This window comes from Monodelphis domestica, chromosome 2 (genome assembly GCF_027887165.1).
Source record: "Monodelphis domestica isolate mMonDom1 chromosome 2, mMonDom1.pri, whole genome shotgun sequence".
Lineage (NCBI taxonomy): Eukaryota > Metazoa > Chordata > Mammalia > Didelphimorphia > Didelphidae > Monodelphis > Monodelphis domestica.
The window spans coordinates 295,342,394-295,356,706 of NC_077228.1; the positions used below are offsets into that span (position 1 = coordinate 295,342,394).

The 14,313-nt window shown below is 33.5% G+C and overlaps 1 protein-coding gene across 3 annotated transcripts in view; it reads right to left on the reverse strand.

The window, feature by feature from the left end:
• Positions 1 to 254: 254 nt before the first annotated feature.
• Positions 255 to 14,313, reverse strand: part of MMUT (methylmalonyl-CoA mutase) — a 42,135-nt gene continuing 28,076 nt past the window's right edge. For all 3 annotated transcript variants that reach the window (XM_056818379.1, XM_056818380.1, XM_001363650.5), the window contains 5 exons: positions 9,167 to 9,282; positions 7,198 to 7,329; positions 5,962 to 6,109; positions 2,805 to 2,972; positions 255 to 677 (listed from right to left, as the gene is read on the reverse strand). In XM_056818379.1, the coding sequence (XP_056674357.1) occupies positions 549 to 677; positions 2,805 to 2,972; positions 5,962 to 6,109; positions 7,198 to 7,329; positions 9,167 to 9,282 (693 nt within the window). In that variant the 3' untranslated portion in view covers positions 255 to 548. The remainder of the gene's footprint in view (positions 678 to 2,804; positions 2,973 to 5,961; positions 6,110 to 7,197; positions 7,330 to 9,166; positions 9,283 to 14,313) is intronic.

The following is a 14,313-nucleotide window of genomic DNA, read 5'->3' on the forward strand; positions in this document are numbered from 1 at the left end:
GGATAACTATTTCTAAAGTGATACAGAAGCAGATATTTTCTTTAGATTGAGCCAAAATTCAACATCATGTAAAATCTCCCCTATTTCTCCTATTATTGTTATACTATATAGGTGTCTTTTTAGAGAAGAACTAAATCATAAATATACCATGATGAAATAAATAAAGATCAGTACTAGGAATTTTCCTTTTGCATGAATATTTATTATATCTGAATGCCCATTGGTTAATGAAAAAAAAGTAGTTCAAAACAAAATAATTTAATTATAACTTTATTTATCTGGGGGTTGTGGCAGAATGTTAAAGTATAATTGTTTTTTCGGAGAACTAATAGACTTTCATGTGGAAGATGAAATGTGTATGTCTACAAGTGTATATATGACCGAGGTATTATACAATTTTCACAAATAAGGTTTTGATTTCAAACTTTCTCAGGAAGCATACAAGGCAAAATGTGGCATAGATCATTTTTAGACATGTCTTTCTCCTCTTCATTAATCAAGAGTTAATCATAGAAGTCTGATAATACATTAAGACAAATTATTTGATATTACATAGATTCTTGCTTCTTTTCCAAACATTTTTCAATATCTTCAAGCACCTGAACTGCAGCCTTTGGAATCCGAGTTCCAGGACCAAAAACATTGGCAACACCAATGTTGTACAGAAATTCATAATCCTGTTGAGAGAAATTTTTTAAGTTCAGGGAGCAAGGAGACAAGTGATTCTAAGTCTTTTGTGATTATAAAGAATGTGAAGCAAATCAGAAGCATGAATCCATCATTTCTTCCCTGACCTCATTATGTGAAACCCAATGTAAACTACAGTTATCAATCACTTTGATTTCTGTTACCTCTCACTTATCTTGTGACATCTATTGTCATTCAGTAGAGCTAAGAAGGAAGTATGTTGTAGTGGATGGAGAGCTGGCCGTAAAGCCAGGAAGACTTGAGTTCAGGTCCTGTTTCTGAAACATAATGGCTATCTAACCCTAACCCTAACCAGTGACTTAACCTGTCACTGGTCTAGACAACTCTAATTACAGTTTTCAGAAAAGGAGTTTCCTCACCTGGGAGTCCCTGTTCTGTAGGGCTAAGTTTGCAAGCCAACTCACAACAGACTTGTTTACATTCTCATGGATTTCATCTGCAATTATCTTTATGATATGCTAAGGTACTGGAGTGAGACTTTTAGAGGGGTTCTAAGAGCTGATCTAAGCTATTAAAATGATGTGTGGCAAACATAACATATTTGAAATGTTTTATAATAAAACTAAGAGCTATCTTGAATTTTGCTTCATTTGAAACTTAAAGGGCAGCTGCATAATTTCTGACTGGCACTTTCTTCCATTCTAGTCAATAAATATCATTCTGGCCTGTTGGGGAAAAAAAAAAAGTCTTTCATCTCCTGCCACTTAATGTGATAATATCTGCTGTCTTACAGGAGATGATAAGAGCAAGGGTAGATTTATTTTGACTATGTATTTTATATTCATTAGAACACCCAAATCTCCTTTATTTTCTTTAATGCATGAAGAAAGCATAGGCACAGTTTTAGCAGGTTCCAGAAAGGTAGAAGGGAATTATTTTTCATAGTCTTTATTTTATCCAGAAAGGACTATTAAAATGATCAAAGTACATCACCTAAAATAAAAATGAGGATCAGTGATTTAGCTATATACAAATTTTCCTTGTCAAGAAAGTTCATAATATTTTGTTTAGCTTTTAAAGCCTTATGCAATCTGGCCTCATAATATCTTCCCCACCTCACTAGACATTCTTCTTCTTACACACTGCAATACAGCCAAAATGGTCTTCTCTCCAGTTCTTCAATCTTGACAATTCATCATCTCCTGTTTCCATGACTTTGTACTAGCTGCCCCATATACCTGGGGTGCATTTCTTCCTTATGTACATTTCATAAAATCTCTCTCTTCCTTTAAAAATGTAGTTCAAGTACCACTTTCTGCATGAAGTCTTTCCTGATTTCTATCAAAGACTAGTGTTCTCTTCCCTCCTAAATTACCCTGTATTTAACTACTCTGAGTACATACATATGTATCTTAACTTATTTATTATATATGTATGTGCATATATATACACACATATTCATTTCCATTTGAATATAAGCTTACCACAGGGTAAAAATTATTTTATTCTTTGTACTTATGCAAGTGCTAATGCAGTATCTTGCACATAGTAGGTGCTTAATATTTGATTGATTGATTCAAATAGGAGATTATAATTCCTTTAAAATTAGTAAAAAAAACTATATCATGTTGAAAATTAGTTTTTAAAAATATATTTTAGCATGACAATTCTTTTGGAATCAAAGCAGAACAAAATTTTATATTTCTAAGCCCAATAAGTTATTAAAATGAATTATCTGAGTAAATTGGAATGCAATTTCTTTGAAAATTGTGCTGTTAGTCTTTTTTGGGCATAAAAGAATGGAATGGAAAAACATTTATTAAATAATTAACATATGGCAAGCACTGTGCTAAATGGTGAGGATACAAACAGAAAAGCAAGATAGTCTCTGCTTACAAGAAGCATACATTCTAATTGGAGGAGATAAACACTATAGGAAAGTTTCATTGCAGAGCAGATGAAAAAGCCTTTTGATCCTTAGAACTAGCTTAAAAACTAACTAAAATCCTCAAGAAACCCTTTCATATATTCATTTATAAAATAAAGTTGTTCTTCAAAAAGAGCAAATATTAAATATAAGAACTTCATAAGAGCTGTCTTTACTAAGAAGTCCCATCAACATATTTTTACTTAAAACAGACAGAACTGAAGACTACCTGAGGTGGTATTACTCCTCCACACATGACAAGAATATCTGGCCGTCCAAGAGAAGACAGCTCTTTAATGAGCTCTGGAACCAGGGTTTTATGACCTGCTGCTAGTGTACTCACACCTACTGCATGAACATCTGCATCCACAGCCTGCTGGGCCACTTCACGAGGAGTCTAAATAAACAGAAGTATGACAAATCATGAATACTTTTAGGTCAAGATTTTTTAAAGTGGTCATGAATGACATATATATGCTACTTTAAAAATAAAAACATTTCCTTCATTAGAAATCTCTGAGTAGATTGAAAATATTCCTTTATGGTAATGGTCCAGTAGCAAAGCAGTCAGAGAAATAGCCTTGAAATAAGGAACACTTTTGTTCAAGTTCCTCCTCTGATGAATCTGGCCCTAACTAAATTACCTAACTTCTCAATGTCCAAGGCAACTCCAAGACTATAAGTTGTAAACAAGATATTAATCTTTATTGGTAGAAGTTTCCTCACCTTTAAATACCTCGTAGGTGAAATAATAGGCCCAGTACCTAACCCAATTTAATTAATTACATTAATTCAAACTTCTTTCAAATACATCTTATATTTCAGATGCACAAAATGATTTCGGTTTAATATTGTCTTTTTTGGCCACATGAGAAGATAGGTCAACAGAGGATAAGATGGATAATCATGGAAAGAACAAATGTAAACTGGAACATACTTTGAGAAATAGTAGAGGATAGAAGGACCTGGTGTGCTATGCTCCTTGAGGTCACAAAGAGTCAGATACAACTGAATGACCAAAAAAAAAAAAAGATGATTTATTTTACAGCATTAAAACTCTACCAGTGATATTAATGTCTTCAGTATATTTCCCCTGACTTCTGGGTAAACATGGCTGCAATCTAGACGCGACTCGCTTCCCCTCCCCGGCACCGAACGAAATAGACTACCTCAAAAGAGCATAAAAATCACCTTTGGAAGAATGGAGGAACTCTCCAATACCCCACAGAAACGAAGGTACGTGGGGTTTGAACATTTCCACACTACAAGGAGGAGGAAAAGCTCGCACAAAAACGTGAACTGAGTCGCCCCTCCACCCCCATCCCCCCCCCCCACCAAACCAGAGTAAGCTATCAGAGCACTCACTGGGACATAGAATACCCCCAGTATATTTCTCCCAAAAGAAACTTAAGTTATATTAGGAAGATATTCAATAAATTCTTTAATAATGAATAAAATGAATGAATGAATAAAGCATTTATTAACTGCTTAGTCAGGTAATCAATAGTCAACAAACATTTATTAAGTACCTTTTGGGTGATAGGCACTGTGCTAAGCATTGAGAATACAAGAAAAGTAAAAACTAGCCCCTGCTCTAAAGGAGCTAGCTCACAGTCTAATAGTGGAGAAAACATGCAAACATCTATCTACAAACAAGTTTTAGAAAAAGTGAACTGGAAATAATCAACAGAGGGAAAGCACGAGAATTAAGAGGGATCTAGAAAGGCTTCCTTTAGAAAGCAGGATCGTAGCTGGGTCTTGAAAAAAGTGAAAGCAAAGCACTAGGGTTACAAATAAATAAGTGTGGCATTCCCTGTCTGCCTCTCATAAAGTTCATATTCTCATTGAGGGAAAAAAAAACCCCTTAGAGAAGGTGTCAACTCTGAAATCTCCAGGCTTTAGTCAGATGGAATAGTCCTAGGGGGTATGAGGCAAAGCAGATGGTTATACTTCTTTTAAAACATCATTTGCACTGAAAAAATAATATTAGTTAGTGATACTGAACCATTTGATAGTGCAAAGGACTTTGATTACAAGAACTTTGTTTTCAGAGTCTTCAATAGCTAACTGTAGCACCTGTAGAAGTTTCTGCCAGATTCATCTCCACTGAGGGATGCTACCTTTCCAGAATGATGGCTATAAACACTGGCCTGTAAGTACTATTTTGCCAGATGCTTTTAGATTCAGGATCCTGGACTATCTCCATCAAGGGCTAAAGGTACATGTCAGTCAAGGTGGTAGTAATTTGACTTGCCTAGCATAGGCTTCCTCTTGCCTCTTGTTCAGGGTGCCACTCACCTACTAAGTGCCTGAGGCCATATTTGATTTCAAGTCTTCCTAGCTCCAGGTTCAACATTCTTTCCATGTGCTATCTATGTGCTACATAGCTATCTAACCATCCGGTTTGTTTGTATCCAAAATAACACAAAGGAGAGAAAACCTCAGGTTTGGGGGCATAATAATCATTCCTGTCTAAAAGACAAGACACAAAATAATAAATATTTATGCCCAAGAAATTGTGATAAGTTCTGCATAGGTAGAAGTCTGAGGGCATGTGCAATATTAACCAAAATAAGTTCATTTTGTGACTTAACAGAAAGCAAAGCCATCACTTTTCAACATGTGGCAAAACAAAATCCTTAATATTCATCTTAGCTAATTATATCAACAATAAATATCTTGAAAAGTTTTGACTCTGAATTAATTTTTCTTTCCAAAATACCTGATAAGAATCATAACATTTTAGACTGGTATAGCATCCTAGATCTCTCTGGTTCACATCTCTAATTTTAATAAAGAGGAAAATTGGGATTAGAAAAGTGAAGATGACATGTTCATGGTAATGTAGTTATTAAAAGAGAACTAGAGGGGGCAGCTGGGTAGCTCAGTGGATTGAGAACCAGGCCTAGAGACGGGAGGTCCTAGGTTCAAATCTGGCCTCAGCCACTTCCTAGCTGTGTGACCCTGGGCAAGTCACTTGACCTCCATTGCCTAGCCCTTACCACTCTTCTGCCTTGGAGCCAATACACAGTATTGACTCCAAGACGGAAGGTAAGGGTTTATAAAAAAAAAAGAGAGAGAGAACTAGAGTTCTGATGTCCTGTTATAACCTGCTGCTTGCCCAAAAATGCTGTACTAACTCAGATACAATTAAACCATATTGAATTAATCTTTGATTTCTTATCAAATAAAATTCAATTCTCTTCATTTAAAAGCTGTTAACAGTTTACAAGTCATTTTTCATAACTTTTGCTGATTTTACATTACACTGCAAGTTTACAAACTGACCCTTACATTCATTTTCTTATAAAGGAAATTTCTTCATTAGGTTATTAACTCTAAACCATGGTATTCTTTTTAAAATTTCCCCATGATTTTTTAGGTACCTGAAAAAGAGGGCCTATATCCACATCAAAGCCAAGATCAGCAAAACCTGTAGCAATAACTTTTGCTCCTCTGTCATGGCCATCTTGTCCCATTTTTGCCACAAGAAGACGAGGTCTACGACCTTCGCACTCCATGAACTTCTGGACTCTAAAGAACAGGTATAATTATATTCAAATTGATTGCTTGGTGGTACATTATACAAATTGTGATTTACTACTGACAATCTTTCATGTTCCCAAACAATTCTTCAAGTGGTTAGTTATTACTTGATTAATATTCCAAATTATTTTTTGTAATTAAGAAATTTCTTTTCAAATCTACATGATTCTAGGAAACTTTGTAAAGCCAGAACTTTTAACATTTTAGAACACATTGATCTATTTCCAGGATGGAGATCATAGATAAGAAAGATAGGAAAGTGGGCAACTTTGAAACTCATGTTATCCAGCTGAAAACTTCTCACTTTACAGAATAAACTGAGGTATTTCTTTAATTTAAAAAAAGTTAAGGCATTTCTTTAAAGTCATGTAGCTAGTTGGTGGAAGAATTTGGATTAGAACCTAGGTGTAATTTGACTTCTGGGAGAATACACATCAAGTTAACTCAAGAAGCATTAAAGTATTTACTATGTGCCAGGCATGGTACTAAGCACTGGGAACACAAATAAAGGCATAAAGAAATGCAGACCTGCTTTCAAGGAGCTTACATTATAATAAACAAAGATAACATATAAAAAGGGAGTTGAAAGGGGGCTGAAGGTGGGGGAAAGGGTACAAAAAGCCCTGTGGAAAAGATCAGCATGCATCTAGGGTAGGTTAGATTTTAAGTATTTGCATGAAGGGGAAGTCACTGTAAAGATACATTTTCACAAACTGCTCCGTTATTAGTGTCATGTGCATTTAGGTGTTTTATAGATATCATTTGACCATAAAAATAAAATTTTGAAAAGAAAGTCTTAAATAATCAGAGAAAATGGTTAAATCAATTTTAATTGTTTAACAAACATGAGAAAAAACTACACCCTTGCAAACAAACTGATGAGTTTTAAAATGTAGACATAGGATTTCATTAACTTTCTTAAATTTCCATGAGTTCTATGGGCACTATTTTACAATTTTTCAACACCTGTGGTTCAAAAAGAAAATTAAATCTTTGTTACAAATACTTATATATGATGTTTCTGAGAAAACAAAAATACGATTATTGGATACTTCTGAAAATTTTCACATTTTTACCTATTAAGAGCAAGGGTTATTTCTTCATTCTCTCCAAATTCCTGACGGTATGCTCCACTTACTAATCGATCATTAGCTTTATGTTCACCAAACACTTTTTTCATTGCCTCTGTTATTTCTCCAACTGTACATCTAAAATAATGCAATGAAAGAATGGCCTGATAAATATGTTTTATATAAGATGGAAACATTTTCCATGAAACTGGATGCAAGTTGATCTTACTACCTACAAAAATGATAACCTGAAAACCATAAACACAATAATAAGGATTTTAAAAATATAAAGATCAAATATATTTTTATTATCCATTCTACCCAGTGAATTAAAGACCACAAATCTCGTAATATTGTATAGGTATTTTTAAATCCAACCATTTAAGAATTATAATGAAAAAGTCTTTTGTTTCAGAAATAATTTTGCTTTTACCAATAATTATGTGCAATTATTTTTTAAAATAAATTTCTTACATGAAATTGTTTGGAAATAGAAACTCTACATTGGCCATTACTCTTTCTTGATTTTTCAGGGCATCTTAATATTACTCAAAATACTAAAACTGGTAAGGAAAAATTATTAGACTATTTTGTCTATTAGACCATCACAACTTGAAAGCTAGGTGTTAGTGTGATAGTGCAGTAAATTAATGGTAAATTTGATTAATAATGAATATTACTGTATAATATATATATAAGGTATCAGAAAATTCTAATATGAAGGAAATCTGGATTAATAAAAGTGTGGTAATAACAATCTATACCCTAGTGAATGTTTATACACATTAAAATTCATACATTATTTCATGAATTTTGACAGTTCTACCCAAGAGACTCAAAGTGATAAAATAACAAATATGCTATAGGTCACCACAAAGAAAGATTCAGAGTATAGTGGCAAACTACATTAACCTTCAAGTGAACTCCTATTTCTATAAGAAAGAGGCACAAATCCCTAGATTTCCTCCTCGTGCCAACTTTGAACAACTTTAATAGTAACTTTTCTGATTTATCTCACAGCAGAGTTCATTGTTTCCTATATTTAAAAAAACTCACAGAAAACGCTTGGCAATTCCCAAGGCTAAGTGGCATATTTTAACAGAAAAGCAATGTAGGCTTTCAGGGTCATTTCACTAAACTCTCCTATAGCTATCACAAAATTGAGTTCAGTACCCAGACTCAAAGACTGCTTTCTTGAGAGAATCTAAATACTCATATGCTTTCATAGAATGTTATTGCTAGGAGGGACCCCAAAGATGATCTAGTCCAATATTCACATTTTAAGATGAGGAAACAGAGAAATAGGAAGGTTTTTACCGGAACAAAGTCTTAAGTATTAATCATAATTCTTTGTTTTCTTTTAAGAGTTTTAGGTATTTTCCATAGAAATGTAGCATGATGAAAAACTGATAAGTCTCTCTATATAAAATAGAGCTGCTTTGAATAAATGTTCACCCAATCTCATTGACTGAAAAGAAACTCAAAATATGCCAACATATGATAAGTAGCACACTTTTCCAATCTTCTTGTTCTAGTTTGTATGAGAAAAAAAGAATGAGCTCAGTAACAATGGGCCAAAAAAATTATCACTTTGCAAGGGAGCCTTTTTGGCTAAAGGCGCATCAAGGTGATTGGAATAATTCTTTATCATATATCTGAAAAACTACAATATAAACCACAAACTATATCATGCCAGTGATTAACTGTAGCAAAATTCAATTTAAATTTAATGTCTTATGCATTCCATCACAATTACTGCTAAGAAATGCTCATTATAAATAATGCTTTCAAAAAACAATTGTAAGAGACACAAGAAAAAAAGTTTTAGTTTTCTTTACATTTTTTAATGGTCAGAAGGTATACAGAGTTTTGCTTTGTTTAATAGACAACTCCTGTTTTTAAAAAAATATTCTTATAAAACAAAATCACACAAGAATGAAACTCTACAACTTTAAATTTTCAAATTTATAGCTACCTTGCTCGAGCTGCCTCTACTGCAAGTTGCAGGATGTTTCCTTCCCCAGTGGCAGCACAAGCAGTGATTGCAGCAAGACATTTTTTAGCTGCCTCTTGATCTCTGTTGGCTTTCACCTTGTGGGTGAGGTAAGAAAAAGAAAAACATTAGGCAAATGTTTTGTTGTTTTTTATCAGAAGAACCAGAGATAAGAGACATGAAAAGTTTTCCCTGTTGTTGGTAGCAATAAAGTACTGTTAAATAAAGAGAAAATGAAGTAAATTAAAGGAATGGCATCCAATTATGGATGATGACCAATTTGAAAAAACATTATATGTAGATTAAGCTCTTTATGGTGCTAAATCACAGAAATAGAAGAAACCATAGAAATTATGGCATAATTCTGATAATTTATTCAAATGAGAATGAAAGAAAAAAATAATGTACCTCTTCTAGAATTACATGACTTGTACTTGAAAGATACAAATTGGGATGAAAACAGACACTGGATTAAATATTTCAAATATATGCTAAAAGTTAAATAATAAGGAGAAAGATGAAATAATGGACTTGGAACTGACAAATTTTATGATATATAAGAATTACCAATAGTCGGGGAAATTGGTGGTTATATTCACTGGGATATTACAAACTTTTCTTATTTTTAAGATAGCAAGTTAAAAAAAAAGACAAGCAAAATATAAGCCAACTATATTTTAGAAATATTTGATTAGAAGTATACATTGTTCCCCAAAAATATAGTCAAAGAGCCACTCCCCAGTGGCCATTATCTCAAAAGAAGAAAAGTAATACAAGTGAAAATTTTGTTCTAAATATATATTAAGATTTCACTTCCTTCATAAGAGCAATACTTATCATGTAAGCTAAGATAGGTATTTTGTTTTCCATTTTTTTACCTAAAGAACAGGAAAATTGTCCCTAAGATTTGACTGTTCCAAGGGATTAAGTGCAGCACCCTATTCATTTAACTCTGCCATGCAAACTGAAGTTATTTTTCTCCTTAAAAGGCAAGAGAACTGTCCCTGAGACTCAATGGTACAAGGGCGAGCTATAATGCAGTAATGCTTTTTTTTTTTGTCTAGTAGAATATTTTTAAAAAGGGCAGACCACAAGGAATTAGTGCCCTTTCAGATTGGATAGATGTCCCAAAATCATGTGAGTCGATACACTTTTCTGACTATATACATTGCCAAATGTAGATAAACAGAGCCAAGTCTACCTGAACCAATGCTTGTATCCTTTTCAAATATCCTTTGTATGCTATTTACCTACTTTTGTCAACTAGAAGGTGGTCTGAAAATGTCTCATTTCATCCCAATCTTAAACATGAATCACCAGGCCAGTCTGAAACAGGTATAGTCTAAAAAAAGACTCAACAAATTAGCAAAGCAACAAAATGGGAAGTCAATGTTAGGTAAACTAATATAACACTGGAAGAGCTATGAATTGGTCCCACAATTCTAGAAAACAATTTGAAATTATTATTAAAAAATGACTAAAATGCCCATAGTTTTTGACTCAGACAGTGTACTATTTTGCATATCATATGATAAACTTTGAAGTAAAAGACAGTCACATATTTACCAAAATTCTTACAATGGCACTTTTTATGACAGCAAAGAACTGATAACAAAGCATATACCCATCTATACTGGAATGGCTTAACAAATTTTGAAACTGAATGTAATAAAACATCATTGCACAGAAAGAAAAAAAGAATTATGCGAATTCATAGACTCCTGGGAAGACTTTGCAAAGTGGATGCAAAGTGAGCTGATACAAAAAGGAACTTTGCAAAAGTGAAGCATGCAGGTAAAGGAAAATTATATATATGATTACAGCAAGGAAAATGGAAAGAACAAAAAGTAAAATCTGAACACTTTATTCAGAAATTATAATGATCAAGTTTGACTCAGAAGAAAAGAAAAAAATGTACATTTCTTCCTTCTTTGCATAGGTGAGGAATTATGGCCATATGCTGTCAGACTTGGTCAATGTGTTGGTTATTTTTGACTAAATAGAACTGAACTTGGACAAAATTGTTTTTCTTCTTTGTTATACGGAATGTATGAATTACTTAGAAGGACATGTAGGAAGGTGTGTGAAATGGATTCATGTCCCTTTCCCAGATTAAGCATTTGGTTTTTTTCACAGAAAAGTTAGGTTGGCAGTAATGTTCTAAATTCACAAAGAATACTTGGTTGTTTAAAGTCCCAGGACAAGTCTGGGAGAAGGTGATTGACAGCAAGACAAGTCAGCCTGAGAAAATATAGAGGCTTCTAAATTCAAGAGCAACAGCACAGCTCAGTTACTTTTTATCTCATGAGAGTAATGGGGGATGTAACTCTTATGGGGTACGTAATTTTCTCTTCTATATATTGAAAACTAGTTCACATGCTCAAGATTATACATCACAGCTGCCCCCCAGACAAGGGGGCTGGACAGAGAATGAGGGGGAATTTCACATCAGGAATACTATTAAAAAGTCTGTTCTTACACCTAGGCTTTTGCATTTTGCCATTAGGGCATTTTGCTATCTTTCACAAAAGAGAATTAAAATGCTGCCTTATCACTGCTGCTGCTCTCTGATTACAGTTTGTTGAAACAGTTTCTGATTACAGAAAGTTGAAAGTATCCCACTCAAAGGTATCTAGAAATGAAAAGATGTAATAAAGATTTAATTTTTTAAAAACCAAAGCTTCAGAGCTCAGAATTCCTTTTAATAGTTTCAAGGACAAGAACTCCTCCAACATGTCAAGAAGACATTCCATTCCATGATTTGCTAACATCTGAACTGAACAAAGTTGTTTAGATGACACTCCTTCCCCACCCACCCCCACAGGTATTTCCAGTAAATGTTCTCATTTCAATATAGTATATTCTTCTATCAGCTATTTAAATGTTTAATTAATATTTTGATAATTATTTCAAAGAAGTAATTTGTTGTAGAGTAGTGTACAAAGAGTGGAATTACAGTAAGGCTTGAATCCTGGCTCTAACAATTAATAGTTGTGTGGTCCTGAGAAAGTCACTTATCTCTATGGCTTAGTTTCTTCATTAATTAAACACTAAGCAGCTCTTTGCAATGTTGAAGGCATTAAGCTAGGCATTAAAAATATACAGACAAAAATGAAGAAGGACTTGCCTTCAAAGATCTTATAGTCTACTAAAGGGTAACATACATAAATGAGCCAATTATTAATAAACTTGTTTTCATTATATCATCTGCAGAAAACTTGCATACCAAATTTAAGAGCTATGATAGCAAAGTCAAAAGCACTTCTGGAAAGGAAAATAGCAAAATAAAAAAGTTTAGGAAAAGGATTTAGGACATTTATAGGATGTGACTAAAATTCAATCCTAACCAATCATTTTCAAGTAATTACCTTATGACATTATCATTATCCCTGTAATACATTATATGCTGTTCATTCCAAGTGACAACTTCCATTTACCAAAGCCTTCTTACTATGCTAGGAGAGACTCAACTACTTATTCCTTTAGCAGCTAAAGTTTAAGTCAAGATCAGCCACAACACAAATAAGTGACAGTAGGATGGTAGCTGGTTACAATTATCTAGTTCTTATGTTAAAAGAGGTAAGGGTACTTATAAAAAAAAGGGGGGGGGGAGCAGCTAGGCGGCTCAGTGGCTAGAAAGCCAGTCCTAGTGACAATAGATCCTCGATTCCAATCTGGCCTCTGACAATTCCAAGCTGTGTGACCCTGAGAAAGTCATTTAACCTCAATTGCTGGACCCTTACTGCTCTTCTGCCTTGGAACTGATACTTTTGATTTTAAGACCGAAAGGAAAGGGTTTAAAAAAAATTTTTTTTTCAACTAAGACCTAGAGGAATGCAAATGAATACAATAGAGTCTGGTCTTGTATCTTTATATCACTAAGCTGATCTTCAAGAATGTCTGGTTTGGTATTCTAAAGTGAGGTCTGATCTCTTTCCTGGACTCAAACAGCTTCTTAGTCTGGGAGGGAAAGAGTGGGCACTATCCATTACTACTCTTTACCAAACTCCCAACCCATCATATTGTTCCCTAAGCCTCAGCTCTGTAGCCAATCATGTTGCCCTCAACTCCATGATGTTACCTATTTGGTTATTGTTTTGTATCTCCCAAAATCTATGAAAGGGGAGCTATTCTTTTGTCCAGGATCTTTGGCCAGGGGCATTCACTGACCCTTTTATTGACAGATAGCATGCCCTGCTCAGAGAAACATGTGTCAGTTTAACTTTTTGTTAAATTTCAATTGTGACATGACTTGACTACTCTGATCAATACAGGGATCCACAACAATTCCAAAGGCCTGATGATGAAAAATGCTATCCACTTCCAGACGAAAAACTGATGAACTTTGAATGCAGATTGAAGCAAATTTTCTTTTGCTTTTTTATTTTTTTACATTTTTTTCTTTCACAACTAATGCAGAAACAAGTTTTACATAACTTCATTAGGAATGTAAGAGAAGGATTGGTGTAGAATGAAAATGTAAAAACTGAAAGTAAATTTTTTAAAATAAAATAATGCAAAAAATATAATTGGAAAATGTTTAACAATATAAAAATACCAAATAAAAACAAAAATAATATTGAATTATACAAACAGCAATATTTTCATAGGATCATAAGATGTAGAGGTGAAAAGATCTTAAGGACCATCATGTCCAATGTCCTAATCTTTTTTATTTTATTATTTTATATTTTATTTTTTTAGTGTATCTCACAGATATTTGTTAAATTATACTCATAGTCAGATTTTAATTGGGGACAAAGGGTCAAACATTTTTAATCATCTTAGGAAAATTGAGTAGGAAAAGAGTTGGGTAGAAGGAAGACTGGGTTCTCCTCAGTGAACAAGAAAAGCAAAAACCCAAGCAGCCTAAACCTAGGAGATATTTTTGAGGTTAAAGGGAGAGGATAAAGAGGATTAATGGATTTAGGATCACATCAGTGAAAGAATTATTTTACGGACTTTATAGTTAGTATAATTTGGCATGTCTTTATCAGATTGGGATTATAGGTAATACTTAGCATTCTAGTTAAGATTTTTTTAAATATAATGTATATTTGTGAACTATAGTTTAATAAGGGGTTAACATTAACACAAAATAAAAACAAAATAAGAGATTGCATAGTTTC